The sequence below is a fragment of the Cryptococcus depauperatus genome, chromosome 6 (genome assembly GCF_001720195.1).
Source record: "Cryptococcus depauperatus CBS 7841 chromosome 6, complete sequence".
NCBI classification, from domain to species: domain Eukaryota; kingdom Fungi; phylum Basidiomycota; class Tremellomycetes; order Tremellales; family Cryptococcaceae; genus Cryptococcus; species Cryptococcus depauperatus.
The window spans coordinates 993,829-1,011,093 of record NC_089473.1 but is presented as its reverse complement, the minus strand read 5'-3'; the positions used below and the strand labels follow the sequence as shown (position 1 = coordinate 1,011,093).

The 17,265-nt window shown below is 45.8% G+C and overlaps 7 protein-coding genes across 7 annotated transcripts; 6 read left to right on the top strand and 1 right to left on the bottom strand.

Moving 5' to 3' along the window:
* Nucleotides 1-26: 26 nt before the first annotated feature.
* L203_105111 (uncharacterized protein) lies at nucleotides 27-4,041 on the top strand (the record flags this gene model as incomplete). The annotated part of the gene is made up of 6 exons (XM_066214484.1): nucleotides 27-107; nucleotides 159-252; nucleotides 298-712; nucleotides 761-786; nucleotides 831-1,016; nucleotides 1,058-4,041. 6 exons carry the CDS (start codon nucleotides 27-29, stop codon nucleotides 4,039-4,041), a joined length of 3,786 nt encoding a protein of 1,261 aa, XP_066070581.1.
* Nucleotides 4,042-4,205: 164 nt separating this feature from the next.
* Nucleotides 4,206-5,227, bottom strand: L203_105110 (uncharacterized protein; the record flags this gene model as incomplete). Its single annotated transcript, XM_066214483.1, has 4 exons — nucleotides 4,206-4,324; nucleotides 4,371-4,975; nucleotides 5,025-5,139; nucleotides 5,191-5,227. The coding sequence occupies 4 exons, from the start codon at nucleotides 5,225-5,227 to the stop codon at nucleotides 4,206-4,208; spliced, it is 876 nt and encodes a 291-aa protein (XP_066070580.1).
* A 166-nt stretch (nucleotides 5,228-5,393) lies between these two features.
* Nucleotides 5,394-7,095, top strand: L203_105109 (uncharacterized protein; the record flags this gene model as incomplete). The annotated part of the gene is made up of 3 exons (XM_066214482.1): nucleotides 5,394-5,835; nucleotides 5,892-6,104; nucleotides 6,155-7,095. The coding sequence occupies 3 exons, from the start codon at nucleotides 5,394-5,396 to the stop codon at nucleotides 7,093-7,095; spliced, it is 1,596 nt and encodes a 531-aa protein (XP_066070579.1).
* Nucleotides 7,096-8,162: 1,067 nt separating this feature from the next.
* L203_105108 (uncharacterized protein) lies at nucleotides 8,163-10,945 on the top strand (the record flags this gene model as incomplete). Its single annotated transcript, XM_066214481.1, has 8 exons — nucleotides 8,163-8,246; nucleotides 8,299-8,335; nucleotides 8,634-8,662; nucleotides 8,706-9,926; nucleotides 10,367-10,487; nucleotides 10,533-10,599; nucleotides 10,648-10,705; nucleotides 10,754-10,945. The coding sequence occupies 8 exons, from the start codon at nucleotides 8,163-8,165 to the stop codon at nucleotides 10,943-10,945; spliced, it is 1,809 nt and encodes a 602-aa protein (XP_066070578.1).
* A 946-nt stretch (nucleotides 10,946-11,891) lies between these two features.
* L203_105107 (uncharacterized protein) lies at nucleotides 11,892-13,676 on the top strand (the record flags this gene model as incomplete). Its single annotated transcript, XM_066214480.1, has 11 exons — nucleotides 11,892-11,945; nucleotides 11,998-12,090; nucleotides 12,146-12,200; nucleotides 12,249-12,368; nucleotides 12,426-12,672; nucleotides 12,723-12,780; nucleotides 12,839-12,890; nucleotides 12,949-13,048; nucleotides 13,102-13,112; nucleotides 13,160-13,509; nucleotides 13,560-13,676. 11 exons carry the CDS (start codon nucleotides 11,892-11,894, stop codon nucleotides 13,674-13,676), a joined length of 1,257 nt encoding a protein of 418 aa, XP_066070577.1.
* Nucleotides 13,677-14,235: 559 nt separating this feature from the next.
* L203_105106 (uncharacterized protein) lies at nucleotides 14,236-15,867 on the top strand (the record flags this gene model as incomplete). Its single annotated transcript, XM_066214479.1, has 5 exons — nucleotides 14,236-14,370; nucleotides 14,431-14,688; nucleotides 14,742-14,864; nucleotides 14,913-15,695; nucleotides 15,742-15,867. 5 exons carry the CDS (start codon nucleotides 14,236-14,238, stop codon nucleotides 15,865-15,867), a joined length of 1,425 nt encoding a protein of 474 aa, XP_066070576.1.
* Nucleotides 15,868-16,099: 232 nt separating this feature from the next.
* On the top strand, nucleotides 16,100-16,937 carry L203_105105 (ribosomal protein L22; the record flags this gene model as incomplete). The annotated part of the gene is made up of 6 exons (XM_066214478.1): nucleotides 16,100-16,102; nucleotides 16,156-16,201; nucleotides 16,275-16,346; nucleotides 16,406-16,534; nucleotides 16,579-16,744; nucleotides 16,802-16,937. The coding sequence occupies 6 exons, from the start codon at nucleotides 16,100-16,102 to the stop codon at nucleotides 16,935-16,937; spliced, it is 552 nt and encodes a 183-aa protein (XP_066070575.1).
* Nucleotides 16,938-17,265: the final 328 nt, after the last annotated feature.

Below are 17,265 nucleotides of genomic sequence, written 5' to 3'. Positions count from 1 at the left end.
AAGCTGCATACCGTCTATACCGCCACATGACCATGGTCGCTCCCGGCCGTGGAGGAGAGCAAAACGGTATATATAATCAAAACCAGGCCAACCACAAACAGGCTCAGGTATGGCTGTGTCTGCGAGAAGCCTCGCTGAGATGCTAATGAGCTTAGCAGCTTACAAATGCTTATCAAGAGCTGGCTAAAGAGCTTGAGAGTGACAAGGTAAAGGTTGTGGGTGGCTATACACTGGGTAGAGTCATCGGTGAAGGTGTGTCTGCTGTATCCTTTTGCAACCTTTGCTCATATGAAGCAGGCGCATATGGTTCTGTTCACCTGGCCACTCATCGACTGACGGGGACTCGTACCGCTATTAAGAAAATACCAAAATCGTTCACTCCGCAACTGACACGGGAAATACATCATCATCGACGTCTACACCATCCACATATCGTTCATTTGTATGAGATTATCGCTACAGAGCTACACATATGGCTTGTCACAGAACTATGCAGCGGGGGAGAATTGTTTGACTATCTTGTGGAAAGAGGGAGGATGTTGGAAGGCGAAGCTAGAAGACTCTTTGGAGAATTGGCAGTAGCAGTTGGCTGGATGCACAGGCAAGGCGTGGTGCATCGTGATCTGAAACTGGAAAACGTCCTTTTGGATGGTGAGTTGAAGATAAAATTGGGTGATCTAGGGTTTGTGAGAGAATGGCAAAGGGGGAGGCTGTAAGTTTCGGGCGTATGAGCTAGACCGTATAGCTGACCAGATTACAGAATGGATACATATTGCGGGACGACTGGTATATCGGCCGTTTCTTTGTTGTCATGAGCTGACCTTTTGCAGGTTACGCAAGTCCTGAAATGCTTTCTTGTCGCAAATATCTCGGTGTCGAGACTGACATTTGGTCACTTGGCATCATACTTTACATCCTTTTGTGTGGTGGTCTGCCTTTTGACGACGATGATGAACGAGTCATGAAGGAATTGATTCAAAAGGGAAAATACCAGGAGCCAGATTGGCTGAGCGAAGGTACGCTGTGTGGGATGTATTGTATCTGACTATACTTGTAGAGGCTAAAGATCTCATTCGCGGAATGCTGATGCATGATCCTGCCCAACGCCTGAGCATAGAAAACATCCTCACACATCCCTGGTTCAAGTTGACCATTGTCGATAGATGTCATCCAAACGGCGATAGTCATTCGATACCACCTTCACCTAATCCAGTTAACCCGCCTGCAGATGACTTTTTCGCGGAAATTGCCATTCGTCATCACAGCTCCCGTCATTCGGCGCATCATAATGCTGTTACATCGCCGCTCTCACTTAACCCCCCTGAGACTCCGCACGAAGACTCTGAAAATTCTGAGGCGTCAGCAAGTGGCGATAGCGAAAGGAGCAAGGAAGGAAGCGGCACCACAACACCTCCAACTACTACTGAGGGAAACTCTCCGCCTACAACAAAACCAAATAGTGCCGGATTGTGTACTATGGAGAAGGAATTAGAATTGCTGCATTCTAATCATAGTCAGTCAACCATTCGCCCTCGTCTCTCCTCTTCCTCTCCGCGGTCTATGACCGAATCTTCATTAAAACGCAAAATTGCTTCAAAGATGAGGTTGACAGATCAAGTAGAAGAGGAAGAGGAGGAGGAAAAAACCGACGAGCATACGAGCTTACCATTTATTGATGATCACCTTCACCTCCCTGTTGCTCAGCATTCGAGAACGCCCTCTCGAACCAAACGTCGTTCCGTTTCTTCCACCCTTTCACTCGAAAGGCGACTCTCTCACCATTCTCATCACGGGCTTTCAAACCAGTGCATCACTTATTTGCCCGAAGATTATCTTGCAAAGCTCAATGAAGAGTGTCCTCCGCCCTTTTCTACTCCCTCTGAGAAACATCTTCTCAATCAACTAAATAACACGGGCATGGATATTGGTCAGCTAAAGCATAGCGTTGAGACAGACGCTTGCGATTCAAGCGCGGCCATGTGGTGGATTCTTAAGACAAAGCAAGCAGAGCGTGGAGAAACAGATGATGTTATTATCACAAGGGAAAAGGATGCAGCGAAAAGGAAAGAAAAAGCTACAGTATATGCAAGAGAGGAGAGACATAAAGTCCAAGAAGCTGAGACGGACAAAGGGCAGATAGAAATAGAAACACCAAAATTCATTACAACACAAGGACACAATTTCATTAAAAGTGGATACCCAGTACTTGCTACTCCCAACCACAATGATCTGGCGCCTGAACATTTTGCAATCAAGGACGATTGGAGACGAACCGGGACAAATCCTCTGATTTCCACGACCCCAATACAAAATTACAAAAGCATAGAACTGTTAACATATAACAAAATACCTACGAACAGCTCTAACCTGCCATCAGTGTCTCTTCCTAATACGCCGCCAAGAATGGAGCGTTTAAAAGGCGCTTCAGTTGAGTCGTCGCCGCAGAGGGAGAAATTGAAATCACGATCCCCATCTATCACAATACTGCAGAGGGCAACTTCTGTTTTCGTGAGTAGTAAAAAAATCGAAGAAAAGAGTAACATCGAGACGGATATTTCCGACGGGAAAGAAGGACAGCACGGCGGATCTCCCACTAAGCTCAAAAAACCTATTCCAATGTCAAAAAACTTGTCTAAGAGTGAAAATGAAAGCTTCTTGAATATCACCGCCCGAGAGTCGCCCGTATCGAGATCTCGAACGGTTACTCCTAGCTCATCAATCTTGGACACTGTTACCCCTCACGGAACGCCTGGAGGGTCAGCAATAGATATTGAAAGCAGCAAACCTATTGTTTTAGAAGGCGGGAAGAGTAAAGGAAGTAGGCGGGATAGTATCTGGTCAGCTTTCCGCCATCTGTTCTATGAAGATCGGCGGCGAAGAAAGAGAGAAATTGCTGCAAGGTCGCCGTTGGCGATGGATGTCAAATCTCCGCCACCAGCTGTTGTCTTGAGTCGAGGAGCAAACAGTAGGCCAACACAATTCAAACGTGTAAGCGCCACGCCCGGGTCCAAGCGAACATCTTTCGATGGTCGACCTATATATTCTCGTCGCTCGAGCAGCATTACTTCAAGACGATCTTCTATGGGAAGTATGCACTTAGCAGATCATCCGTCCATTCTCAATGATTTAGGAAGAGGGTCAAGTCAACGAAGTCATGGTAGTCAAACACCAACTTCTGACAAGGAATTTGTAGATCATCCACCTTCTCGACCTGGGTCTGCACATTCGCTGCACCGAGGTGGTAGCCGACGATCATCCTTATCTATTCGATCGCCTTCCTTGCAATCCGAAACATCCACACGTTTTAGAAATATTCCACCCAGCTCTCCTCTCAATAATTATCGCCGACGCCCAGCAGGTGGTAATGATTCATCTCGAGTCCGTCACATCAAGGTCATTTCCGAACCTCAAAACATCCGTTCTTCTTCCGTCGCTTCAAGTGTCAGATCAAATGCTTCAAGCCGAGCTTCATCAGTTGAAGGAAAAAAGGACAGCGAACATGAAAGCGGAAGAGATGACGCTCCATTTCGATCGGGAAAGAGACAGAAGAATAGGAATGGTACCCACAGATCGTTGGCGCAACAGATACACCGGACACGGTCTCCATTGGCCTTGACTTCAGATAGTGCTCCGCCAAAAAAGCCTCTGCGTGATGTGTTCCAATCAAAGGGCAGAAATCAAGAAGAGGATGATGAGTGGATTTCAGAAGAGGATGAATTTGCTTGTGGTTTGGGCCAAGAAACTAATATAAAGAAATCAGTAATTACGACGACCGGAAGTCCTGCGGTTTGGATGGATGGCATTCGAGCGGCTGCGACGTTCCCAAGCACAAAGATTACTGCTCCTACTCTGACATCCGGACGAAGACGAGAGAGGAATCGTCGAGGTAGTTTAGAGGAAGATAGGATGGAGAAAAAAAGCCAATTGCCACAAGGATTTGCATCACAGATGGAAAATCAGAATGGCTGGAACAGAAGAGCTTTGCCTGGAAGATCTACAGCTCCAGGAATTATTGAAGAGGAAGAAGAGAATGAAGAGTAGGAGCAGTGTTAATTATTGTACCGAATATATCAAACAGCATTTATAATAAGATAGCATATAGGTGAGGCATTTGTCATGATTAGATGCATTAGCAACGAATTTTGGTGGTACAACAGGATAAAATTATACAAGTTGTCATTAGATGGACATAAACATGTGAGGATTCACCTGAAACCAACCTGTCTTCGCCTTTTGGTTTTGCTGGATGGCTTGTTCAGGGGCATGGATTTTGTAGATTCGGTTTCACCTAGGTTCATAATGGACTTCAAAGGTGGAATGACCTCTGCACAGTGGTTAGCGACTGTTTTAAATATAAAAATCAGACAAACTTTTATCATATACTAAGTAGTTGACGATATCATTCGCCCCCTTCTTCATAGCCGCTTCAACCATTCTGGTGTTCACCACAATTCTATCTCCAAGCTTGATTCGTTTCGCCGATCTTGATAAATTTTCGTCACAAGGTTGAACGCAAACCATTTTGGTTTCAAAAGGATCTCTCTCAATTAATATTTTAACCATGACAAGATCTTTCATTGAAATGGCGATTTCCAAGGCCATGTGATCTTTTAATCTAGGATCCGCGCCGTGCTGTAGAAGGTATTTGGCAAGAGTGTGGTTTGATTGTAGTACAGCACGGCATAACGGATATCCCTTGTGGGAATTGGCTGAAGGAGCATATGTATCAAAGAGATATCTGACAAGAGAGTGGATAGGCGTGGATGGAGGAGCAGGCTTGCGGAATAGACGACGAGGCAGCTCGCAGCAAAGCAGTGGACCCATAACATGTTGAGGATCCACTGGATGCGAGTCTGATACCTTGCAAGGTTCTTTACACTCATCAACACTGCTAAAGGCTAAAGTGGGTGCTTCCCTTTGCTCATTCCATATGCGCTTTATTGCTTTTGCTGCTTGCAAATCGCAGACTGGATGCCTCAAGGACCTCACTAAGAGTTCAGTTGGCCCACAGTCAGAGTACACACTTAAAAGATACTGTGCGATATATGACGAGTGTGTACGATGAAGGGAGTTGTAGATAACTGAGCTTGTCAGAGGGAATAACGGGTTGAGTGAGAGGAGATGTATATATTGGATGAGCTGCAGTTTGTCAGAAAATAGCAATAAATCGAGCTGTTAAGGACTACATACTTCTTTTGGAAGTTGTACAAGGGTTACCATAGTCCATTAGTTCAAAAACGAAAGCAAATTTCATTTCTATTATTGAGAAAAGCAAAAGATAAAAAGTGGAGGTATTATAATAGTTCAGGAATATTTCCATTTATTTTATAACAATCTCAACTTTTTCTTATTTACTATCTATTCTTTTTTTGTTATTTCCTTGCCAACCAGTCATGATGGTTTTGAGGCAGCTTGCTACTCCAGCCATTGCCCGATCACCATCTCGTATTTATACGAGTCAGTTCACTCATAAACGGCCCTTTTTTTCCATCTTTAAAAGTAAATCAGCACCTCCTGCCAGCCCTCAACCTCCGCTTCTTGCTCAAGACAACCTCTTTCACCCGTTATCACATTCTCCCTTCTCGGCATTACGTGAGAAGGCAGACCGGATAAAGTCGGTGTCACTCTGTCCTACATCATTTGAGAAGCACCACGAGCGAGTGAGGCCAGCATTCGACTGTCCAGGCTGTGGTTGGCCTACTCACAAAAACCAGGAAAGATGGGAGGAGGGCAAGGAAGAACATAACGAGTACTGCGGTAGGCTTAAAGAAGTCAACGAGGATGAACACGATTTGAGAAGCGGTAGGAGGATGACTGAGTTTGAGAATATGCCAGGTAACGCTATTGAATCTTGCGATGGTGGATTAAGACTGATATGAGCGTTACGGTAGAAGAACAGCCTTACGAGTCTGCTGTCAATTTTGCCTCATGGGATACTTTGTTTTTTACGAGAGGCTTCCTGTCCATTGATTCTGACCGCTCTGTGCGACATGTATCCAAGATTCTCACATACCCTATGACTATTGCTGGCGTACTTCACCAGAATGGTCCTTTTACATCTGGCAATGGCCGTGTCACTCGGCAGGGGAGGAGAAGCATGGCAGGTAAACCTTCTGTTTCATCTTGGTTATATTATGTTCTAACCCGCCAATAGCCCTTCATTCTATCCTCCATCTTCCCCCTGGTGCGACTGTGGAAACCGCTTCCGACAAACCTCAAACACCTTTCCGTCTCTTCCTCTTAGGCGCACGAGCCGAATCTACTCTTCCTCCTCATCTCTGGGCTCAACTTACTCATCTCTTTCCTCGTGTGGACTTTGAAATCTACTTTATCGGTCCCGAAGTTGGTTTACCACTTATCAATCCTACCGATCGATTGAAGAAGGAATACGCATTTTCCCAAGACAACGGATGGGGAGTGCCCAGCTACATCTACAATCATAGTCCGCAGCTCTCTCTCATATCATTGCAAGCTCCCTATGAACAAATACACGACCAATTTGGACCTTTTGACCCCTACACGGATGTCTTTTTCGCCTTCTCTCCTGGGTTTGGTTTCCCTCACCAGCCTTTATTAGAGAAAATCACCAAAGGCGGAAAGGGCCAGGTGCTGTTTGAACAAGAAGAGGATGGCAAGAAAGCCAATGCAAGAACCGAGGCTGATGCCTACTCACCTGCCGAAATAGAGAGCGATGTGCCATATGCCCCGCCTGAAACCCTTGTCCAAGCCCAAACGACATGGCGTCGTCCACTTCAACAAATCCTCGAGACCAAGTGCCCATTCTTCTTCACTGCGTTTTCACCTCTAGATCTCCAGCGGGATGTCTCAGCGCTGTTTGGAACCAACCCTCCGAGCGCCAACTCGCCTGGCTCGCCGGTGAGAGAGTTTCCAGATTATGTAGCTCTTCCTACAGGACCCATAGAACCCATCGAGGGCGTGACGGATGAGTTTGAGCTGGTATTGACTCCAGGTGTAAACCCATTTGGAAGTCTAAAGTGGGAGATTGCAGAATGGGATGTCAGAGTCGGTGTCAAGACCAACTGGGGAACCTGGGGTATCCGAGGAAAGAAATACGATGTTGTTGAAGGACACTAGGTGTTGTCGTGTATGCTTGCATGCAACCACTCATCGTGAGCCAGTTTATGTAGAAAGATGGCAGCCGTGCATCAATGAGCTTGGCTATCAACGACTTTTCCAAAGTCTACTGACACGGTGCATGGTGAAGCAGCTTTTCTAATGCTCTTCATCGAGATTGGACTTTTTACCATGGACCTTTATCCGCCGTCGGTTGGAGAACCAAGTATTCATACACTGACGTCTTACTAACGCAATGGCTGCTCTAAATGATGTATGAGCTGGATTCATACTCTACAAGATGGGTATCGCTATTGCCAAGCCTTTTAACATCATTTCTAAACAATCGATAGCCATTACCTTTACTCAATAAACTACTCCAAGTCCATCCCGGTACACAAACGATTCTTTCTTCCATCATAATCAACCTAAAGCAGGCTGCGAATAAGCACAGTATCTAGGAATCACCTTGATGAGAAAAGCAAGCCTGATAAATTTCCATTCGTAACCATTTAGGATTAGTGCGAGTAGCCATTAGTAAACACTAATTACCCCAGAAATGCACTTTTTCTAGTCTAATCAACCATCACTTTTAATACCGCACCCTTTTATGCCTTTGAAGATCTACTACATGTTGACTCAACATTTCTATTTCATTTCCTTCATCTTTCTCTTCTGCATCTCTACATCCAAACCATCCAAGAGTCAAACTAGACACTCTACCTTAATATTCACTGTCTCCATACGCCAATCTCTAGCAAAATGGTAAACGTCACCATCCAGACTCACCCAATGCAAGCCTCAACTATTCACAGCCAAGCAATCACCCCTATCAGGCTGGTCTCATAACCTACGCTCAAATATAAACACCGTGAGTTTTACTAATGCATTACAAAAAAAAATCCAATTCCCCAATAATTATACGTTACTCTTGATCTTACGTAATCCATTTGTCGGACCAGTCAATAGCCTTATACCAATAAAAAAAAGCGGAAAAGCGCTATAAAGAGTAAGAATAGAATTGACATTGAATGATTTAGAAATAGACCTATACATAACCACCTATCTAAACTGAGACCACTTTCAGCATGTCTACCCAGTCACAGATGGAGATGATGGCCCAGCTCAAGGCTCTTGGGATATCCGAAAAGACGGCCCATTATGCGCTCTTTGTGAATTTGGTGCAGCAGCGGAACTCGCCGGTGATGGACTGACGGGATATAGAAGACCGACAATGATATAGCTAAAGCAGCGGATTATGGTAAGTCCATTTTCTAAATGTAGAATGAAATAAACAGAAAGACGGAGGGCCGCTTCCGGGAGAAAATTCCCGCTGTCGTTTCTGGCAGCAGGCGGCCGTCAAACGTTTTTTGGGCGATAAAGAGAGTCCTTTGGCGACGGATAGATCTGGACCAGACGCATGGGGAGAATAAAAATGTAGAAGGAATCGGAATTGACTTTTGACGTTTGACATCCATCTCGCTGCGACACCATGGCGCCGCTCCATCGTTCATTCTCGTTGCCTGTGAAAATCTCAAATTCCGTGTCTCGTCTGAAAGCCCTCAGCGGTGCAGCGGGCAAAGACGAGGTAGGTCGTGGCGGAAATGGGTAGAGGCGCTGACAGTGGGTAGGTAAGCTTTCCTCAAGTGTCTGGAGAGGCATCTCCGCCGTCTCTACCGACGCCTTCGGAAGGGGCGACTTCTCCGATTCTGTCGTCGTCGAGCCGGCCATCGCTGGGATCGCGCAGGAAAATCTCATTCACCAAGTCAGAGACAGCCAACGATCATGCGGGGTCGAAAGCGCCGCCAAACCAAAAGAATTCTCCATCATCGGGTTCCATGAAGCTGTGGAGCAAGGGGTCTATATCTTCGCTGTCTGGAAAGTTCAAAAAACAGTCTTTAGTGGATACCGTTGATGATGGCAAGAATTTGGATGGTGAGGCTGCTGACACTGACTTGGTGGATAAGGAGAGGGGGCGATCAAGATTTAAGCGGGCAAAATCAGTGTCTCTGACCAAGAAGGAACATAAGCTGACCGAGACTGTCCCATCTCCTTCGCCACCGAATTCGTATCCCCTTACATCTGCCCCTTCACGTGACAATGCGGCGTATGATGACCAGGCTTCGAATCTCATTCTCGGTGCTATCGATCGCGGCCGACCGAGTACTCCTACCGGCCCGGCGGATGTACGGAAATTTGGAAGCACTGGCAATGCGTTGGCTGGGCTAGGTCGCCGTACGGCAACGGCGAGCAACGGAGGCGTTGACACCACTACAGTCAAGACTCCTGAAAAGACCCCGGCGAGCACTCCATCTAGGGCTTCATTCCTGCAATCCTCAAAACCGGTTGGGAGAGTAGAGCAAAGTCTCAAACGCCGAGCACCATCACCGTTTTTTAGAGCCCGACGTGCACGTGACCAGGCTCGGGCGAGGGAAAAGTCGCCTGAAGTCCAGGCGTTGAGCAAGGACAACTACGCGATAAGCGAGCCAGAGAGTGCTGGGGGGCAAAGAATATACAGACCTCAAGTTTCAGCTTACGAGGATGACAGCGGGTCTGAAGATGGCGAGATTGAAGTTGAGGCAGATGCAGAAACGGAAGACGAAAGTGCTGGTATTGTGTTGCCTGATGACGATGAAGGTATATTAGATGAGGACGGCAAGATCGTGTTTGACAGGGAAACCGAGGAGAATACGGAGGCCAACGCTTTGTTTTACGAACGAAATACACCTGGTTTGGAAAGAGCGTTAGCCGCTGATGAAATGGGCGAACACAGGGACGATTCAGACAATCGTAGTCACCTTGATTATTTTGGCGAGGAGGTGGAACAAGACCCGCTAGGCGAAGGACCGAATGTGGTTGTGCCTCCTCAATCCCTATTTGCTTTTTCAAGCAACACGACTCGCGCCAAAAAAACGAAGCCTGGCTTGGAATTGATCACTTCGCGACCTGTCTTTGCACGAGACCGATGCACCATTACCCTCACTCAAGGCGATCCCGATGGAGCATTGGAGGAGAATGAAAAGAGGATGAGGAGATATGTCGTATTGAGTGATCTCAGTGAGGAAAGCAGATACGCTATAGAATGGGCGGTTGGAACTGTGGCGAGAGACGGTGATGAGTTGTTTGTCATCTCCGTCAAGGAAGATGAGAGCAAGAGTGAGTTGAGTACGGGCGAGACTTGACTGACATTCAGTCGATCCCAAATCATGGTCAAATGCAGACAAGACACAAAAAATGCGTGTTCAGAAAGAGGTACGTTGATGGAAAGGGATTTTTTTAATGCATCATGTAGCGCCAAACAACCTCCCTCTTGTTAGTCAAGCAAGTGACTGGCCTGCTTCAAAGAACACGTTTGCAAATCACAGTGACATGCCAATTCGTTCATGCAAAGAATGCTCGACATATGTTGTTGGGTATGTCGTCTTTTCCTTTTCAATACACAAGTTGACTGTTCTCAGATCTCATTGACTTTCTTGAACCTACCATGGCTATTGTTGGATCCCGAGGTCTTGGTAAACTGCAAGGGTAAAACATGCTTGATGGATCTGGTTGCTTTGCGCTAACAATATTCAGTATTCTTCTTGGCTCCACATCCCACTACCTTGTCCAAAAATCGTCTGTCCCAGTGATGGTTAGTTTTTCTCTCAAGTCATGAACATCCCCACTGACTGTAGGCCAGGTGGCTCGAAGGCGTCTGCTTCGGCCTCTCCGAAAGACCAACCCTGCCAACCTCCGTCACTCTCCACGAGTCAGTCTGGCTTCCGCCAGTATTGAAAAAACTGCCTCAAGTAAACAAGAGGATGATGTGGTGGACGTGGCACAAGAGGAGGGTACGACAGGCGAAGCGACCATTGCCCGGCAAAAATTATAGTATCCAGTGTTCTTGTGCGTTGTTTACAAAGTTTCCAATGCTCTCACTTGCTTGTATAACTTTTTGATTTTTTTTGGTCAAGGCCAGATGACGATGTATAGGCACGGGAAAGATGCTATGTATCGGTTGTATAGACAGTTTAGTCACCATTGTGCAAGGTAGCCTCACTGCTCATGAATTTATGCATAAATATGCTGAACAAGTGTTACCAACTTGGTAGAACTCTTCGACAAGGCAAAGTAGTGTATTCGCCAATATCAGCTACACTTTTGAAATAGCTTTCATGAAGCTCTTATAAGTACCATCAAGTCGCTGACATACACGGACGGAAATCACAAGCATTTCCGTATGCATATACCTCCATACTCTACCCTGCCATCGGCGAACGCCGCCCGGCTTTTCGTCCGTGGGAACCAACAGGCCTTGTCAATCAATCAACAGGCACAGGTACACATCTCAACATATGGTTGAATTTGCCGAAAGAAATGAAATCCTGTTATCATTCCTGCTTTAAGCGCCATTTATCATTTATATTCGTCATGACCAAGGGAGAGTTGTCGCTCACAAGTCTTGTATTTGTGCACACACAACTCGTCTATATCTATACCTACCACATATGGTGTGTGTGGCAAATGATTTCCTTTTACATCAGAACCAGCAGCTTTGTTTGTCTATATACACAGGTGGTATGTACGGTTTCATACTCTTCAGTAAAGCAAGAGAAGGATAGACTGGCAGAGGGACAGATGATGCATGTGCTTCCTGAGGGCATGCTTTGTTGCAGTCCGCCGTCCTTCAATCATCCAAGGACTATCTTTAAAGGGTCAAGGGATGGCAGCCGTAGGCTGATAACGGCGGATATATATAGCTTGTGGATAGGAAGTCGATTCGTTCATAAACATCCAAGCTATTTCATATATTTGTCAACGCGTACAGAAAGCTCAAAATGGCTACCGCAAATGATAGCAACATGACGCTGGTTGCGATCTTGAGTGCAACAGTGAGTGGTGCTTCAGTCATTTTCGTAAAGACTGACAGGGTTTCGTCAATAGGCACTCACCTTCTCTGTGCACCACGCCTACAAGTTTGATAAATGCAAATGTCTTCTCCCAAAGAGAAAAGAGTGGTTCCGGGTTCTTCTCACCGTAGGTCGAGATCCTGGTAGAAGTGTTGGTTGGATGGTATTCACGAGTGTTGCAGTGGATGCTACTCTTGTCCACCGCATCGCTGTTCACTTGGGCAGCTGGGTGGTGCTGTAAGTGGATCTTCACAAATTGGAGTCGTATTACTGACCGTCAAGTAGGGATTAAATATAAGCTCAAATGGATATATATACCGAATATAGGAGCTATGCCATACCCGCCACAGCTTTATACCCAAAAGTACATCAACCTCAACATTCCTTTCATGATTGTCTTCAATTGTGAGACTCTTACCAAGCAAAAAAGGTCAATTCGCTTGTAGCTGACTCTTTCTTTAGTCGCCTTTAGCCTCCAAACATCTCTCAATGCCGAAGAAGGTCTTTATTGGTATCACTTGATGCGAGCAGTGCGACAACCAAAATCTGCCCGCTCATGGCTCACATCTTCCTTCTTTTACGCATGGATTGTCATTAGCATTATATCCACCACCCTCCAATGCTGTATCGGATGGATTCACAAGGGTACACTCGATCTGACCCACCAATTGTCTGTCGTCTTGACCGTGGATGGCCTTGTAGAACTTGTGTAAGTGTACCCCTTTAGATGTCGTATAGATTGTTGACATTCCATGGCAGCGTCATGACATTTGCTTCTGTAGTCATTTGGAGATTCCCTGCTTTCCTTGCTACTGTCGTAAGTATTCAACATTAGCTTCCAATACAACAAAAACTCATCATTTTGGGCAATGTAGAAAGCATCGGGAGCAGGACCAGAAGTAAGATCTCGTCTCCATTTCTACCATGGCAAGTCGATTGTCGAACCGATATGATTTTGCGTGTTGCTAAGACCACCACTTCACAGAGGCCAACAAGGTCCGAACCTTCTTCCGATTTCTTTTTTCAGTGGGAATGATTGTCCTGGGTATCGATGGCTTGACAAAGCAGCGCATCGCCAATACTCCGTAAGTTCTCAATATCGTTGCGATATTAGTTCAATTTTGCTGACAGCGCCTAGGCTTGCGAGTGGTGAGTTGAACGAGAAACAACGTACAGACAGTGCTAATGTCGTAAAGACCTCGTATCACAAGTGGTGTTTGGTTCCTACTTCTTCATCCTTATCATCTCCATCTTACTATACCTACCACGCAATTGGTCTCCCGAGGGTAGCCAGCGAGTTGGTGTCATGGTAGCCGGCGGCGCAGTCCACAGTCCTGATCATGCTCAACTTGCCAGTGGAGTTGCTCTCATGTCTTTGTTGCGGGAAGGTGGCCAATGGGATGACGATATCGTTCACCCAAAGGGAATGAACGATATGCCTTACAACTTGAACAATCACAGGATGTATAGTTCCGAGGACCCGTTCACAAAGGACGAAGTTGACTGGGAATCAAAGAGAGAGTCAAGTCGGGGTATTCCTTCTGTCGTGAGTAAAAGCGTATAGTTGCAAGAGTAAACCTAACACTTGTCCATAAGCTCGAGAACTTCACTTCGCCCATTGCTGTCCCAACAAAAGAGGACAGTATACCTACAGAGATTCGTATTCGCGTAGAGCAAGAGATTCACCAAGAAGGAGGTGACGACTACGTGTAAGACCGTTGAACGTTGCAAGAAGCAAATACAGTTTTCGTCGTTGTTTGTGCCAACAGTGGGACTTTTTCTGTAGAGTGTATATAGCTTTTGGCTTTGTTTTCTTTTATCTTCTCGGGCATATAAATTCTTTCTATCGTTTGGTATGCACAACGTTCATAATTGACATCAAAATATTTATCCAAATTATTCTCATCTAATCTTATCTTTCCGTGTCATATCAAAGTGAATGGACTAATTTCGGGATTCATTAATCGGGCGAGTTGAAAATGATGACGCAACAACCTGCATAAACATTTGTGAGTTATTATGCTCAAAGATAACTGAGGAAGAAGTATAATTCATAAATAATTGTTTTGTTGACTAATATATATCCCTCAACCTCTGCGTCCTGGTTACTAATTCGTAATCCCGATAGTGGCGGCACTATCTTCAACAACATTTACCCGATGGCGCCATAGTCATCTACGATTTGTCGCCATTTTTTTTTTCGCAGCATACAGCGACAAACATATATAAAAAGCAGGAAATAAGCATACGACTGGAAGAATCACCCGGCACGATGACAAACGCTCACCACCACTTTGCTACAAGGGCTATCCATATTGGCTCTGAGCCGGATGCTACTACAGGAGCCGTTGTTCCCAATCTCAGCGTTGCGACGACCTTCAAGCAGGATGGTATCAACAAGACTCGGGTGATTACTTATACTTTTGTCTGGTGGATGCGTTCTCGACTAACGAGACTGGCATTTTAGGGATTTGATTACTCACGCGGTGGCAACCCTACACGTGCAGCCTTGGAAGAGCTCCTTACCTCGCTCGAAACAGTTCAAGCAGGCGAGCCGTCTGAGAATGCTCTGCAGCAGAGCAGTGGAGCGTCTTTTGTGTTCTCTTCTGGTTCTGCAGCTACTGCGGCAGTCAGCCATTGGGCCACACTCACGCAAGAAGAAGGAGGTGCAGGAGGGGTAACTGGTAACGGAGGAGGGGGACATATATTGGCTGTAAATGAACTGGTAGGAAGCCTATCTGGTTCCTTAATGTTGTTACTAATACCAAACGACATTAGTATGGTGGAACTGCTAGATACTTTTCCAGAGCAGCTCGACCGACTGGGCTTGAGGTGACGTATCTTGACATGCTCCAGGCGGGCGAAGAAGGCATCAAATCAGCCATTCGGCCAGACACAAGGGTAAATACACATGGAGAAAGAGAGTGTAACTGATTAGCATTGTTATAGCTGATCTGGCTAGAGCTGCCGACCAATCCAACCCTCCAAGTCCATCCGCTGCCTCTGATATCTTCCATCGTCAGAGAACTGCCATACAAAAGCAGGCCTTTAATTCTCGTTGATACTACCTTTTTATCTTCGTTCAATTTTACACCGCTCATCCCATCGGCAGCCGGGGACCAGCCTCTCGCTGATTTGGCCTACTCATCATTGTCCAAGTATTCGTCAGGACATTCAGACATCATTCTTGGCTCGGTGACAGTGGCACCTCACACTGTTGCACAGCGACCCAACATTGTCAAAGCATTTAGATTCTTGCAAAACTCTCTTGGGGCTTGTCCGTCTCCATATGACTGCCATCTCATGATTCGAAGTCTCAAAACATTGGGCACAAGGATGATTCAACACGGCATCAATGCATTGAGGATTACAGAATACCTGTATACCCATCCTGGGGTTAAGGATGTCTACTACCCAGGTTTCAAAGAAGATCGTGGATTTTCGCAAATCTTTCCGCTTTTGTCTACAAACTTGAAGCGTGAGCTAGAGTTTTTAGGATGGAATTTCCCGTGGTCTGCGGAAAACTCTGAAAGAGCACCTTCCACTAAAAATTCACTTGCATATGTGCGAACTCTAGGGATTCCGTTTGGTGGGGTAGTCACCTTTACTCTTAAAGATGGGACTTTGGAAAAGGCTGAAAGATTCTGTTTGTCCCTCAAAGTCATTACTTTGGCAGAAAGTCTTGGAGGCGTAGAATCTCTCATTGAGGTTCCAGCTGGAATGACTCATGCAGTACGTACAAAACAATGTTTGTAAGACAGCACTGATTGGATCCTAGTCTTTACCAGAGGAAACCTTGAAGAAACTAGGCATAACCTCAAGTTTGATTCGGTTCTCTGTTGGCATTGAAGACTTCAATGATTTGGCAGCGGATCTTGAAAGTGGATTTGCAGCTATTGAATGATAGAATGTAAAAAATGCATTGATTTTCATTATGATATACAAATACATTATCAACGCTTACGTAAACCCAAGATAATTCGAAGATGTTAAAAATGCCACTTTCATTGGCCAAGTCGGCGAGTTTCGTTCAGCTCGAAATCCCGAAATTGGTTCCGGCCCTTCTCGGCTAGTTTTGCACAAATCGTCAATATGGCGCTTTCTCTTCATCCCTCAAAAGGCTGAACGCAGTAAAAATGGTCAGTCATACACGAGAATTGCATGAATCACCAGCTCACACTGCTTGCCTTAGGTCCGATACGCCTCCGCCCACATTGCCGCTAGCAACCCCGAAAAGTGTGCGTAGAAGAGGAGATGAGCATATGTGGAATGAGAATGAGAATAAGAGCTGATGGGAGTATGATGCTGTAGTCGCCAAGGCTCGGGGCGAGTATCTCCGAACTCACTTCAAGAACATGCGAGAGGTGGCTGCTGTTCTCTCTGGTGAGTTCAATGGTTCAGCATGGCAGCTAGGGATAAGGAAACTAAGGATGGTCTTCAAGGCATGAACTTGAAAAAGGCCTACATCTACCTTGCCGACGTTCAGGACCACAAGCAGGTTGTGCCTTTCCGACGGTTTGCTGGCGGTATTGGTCGCGCTTCCCAGGCCAAGCAGTTCAAGACCACCAAAGGTAAATAATCTCTCTCGAAATTTCGATTCTCTAAATCTTCTTAGGTCGATGGCCCGAGAAGTCTGTCAAATTCATCTTGCGTCTTCTCAAGAACGCTGAGTCCAACGCCGATGCCAAAGATCTTGACGTTGAAGAGTTGATCATCAAAAACATTGTCGTTCAACAGGCCCCCAAGACCAGAAGGAGGACTTACCGTGCCCATGGCCGAATGTAAGCCATTAGCGTCTTAATCTATCACTAGCAACTGATGTGCGTTCATTCTTTTAGTAACCCTTACCAGGGCCACCCTTGTCACATTGAGATCATTCTTTCCACTCCCTCTTCCGAAGTTCCTCGCGCCAAGGACCTCGACACTATTTCCAGTTCCAAGAAAGGAAAGACTGTTGCCGCTATTGAGGCTTAAATAGCGTTGACTAGGAACTGGTTGTGCGATGTGATGGATGGCATTTATCGCTGAGAACAAGAAAAAAGCTGCAAGATTATGTGCCTTTTGAATTTGGATCAAACTCTTGGGGTGTATGCTGATCTCTTATCTCTGAGCGCTCTCCCTCTCATCGCTTGCTTTCCTCTCTTTTCTCTGTTGTGACTTTGTTCATCTACTTGATTGATTGCCAACAATCCAAGTAAATATCTGTCTTGGCTCATTGAGCATGTTGCGATTATGTCAGGGCATTTCGCAAGCTTGGGAATTGTATCTAAACAAGCTGTCTATTGTTAAGGTGTCTGGGCGA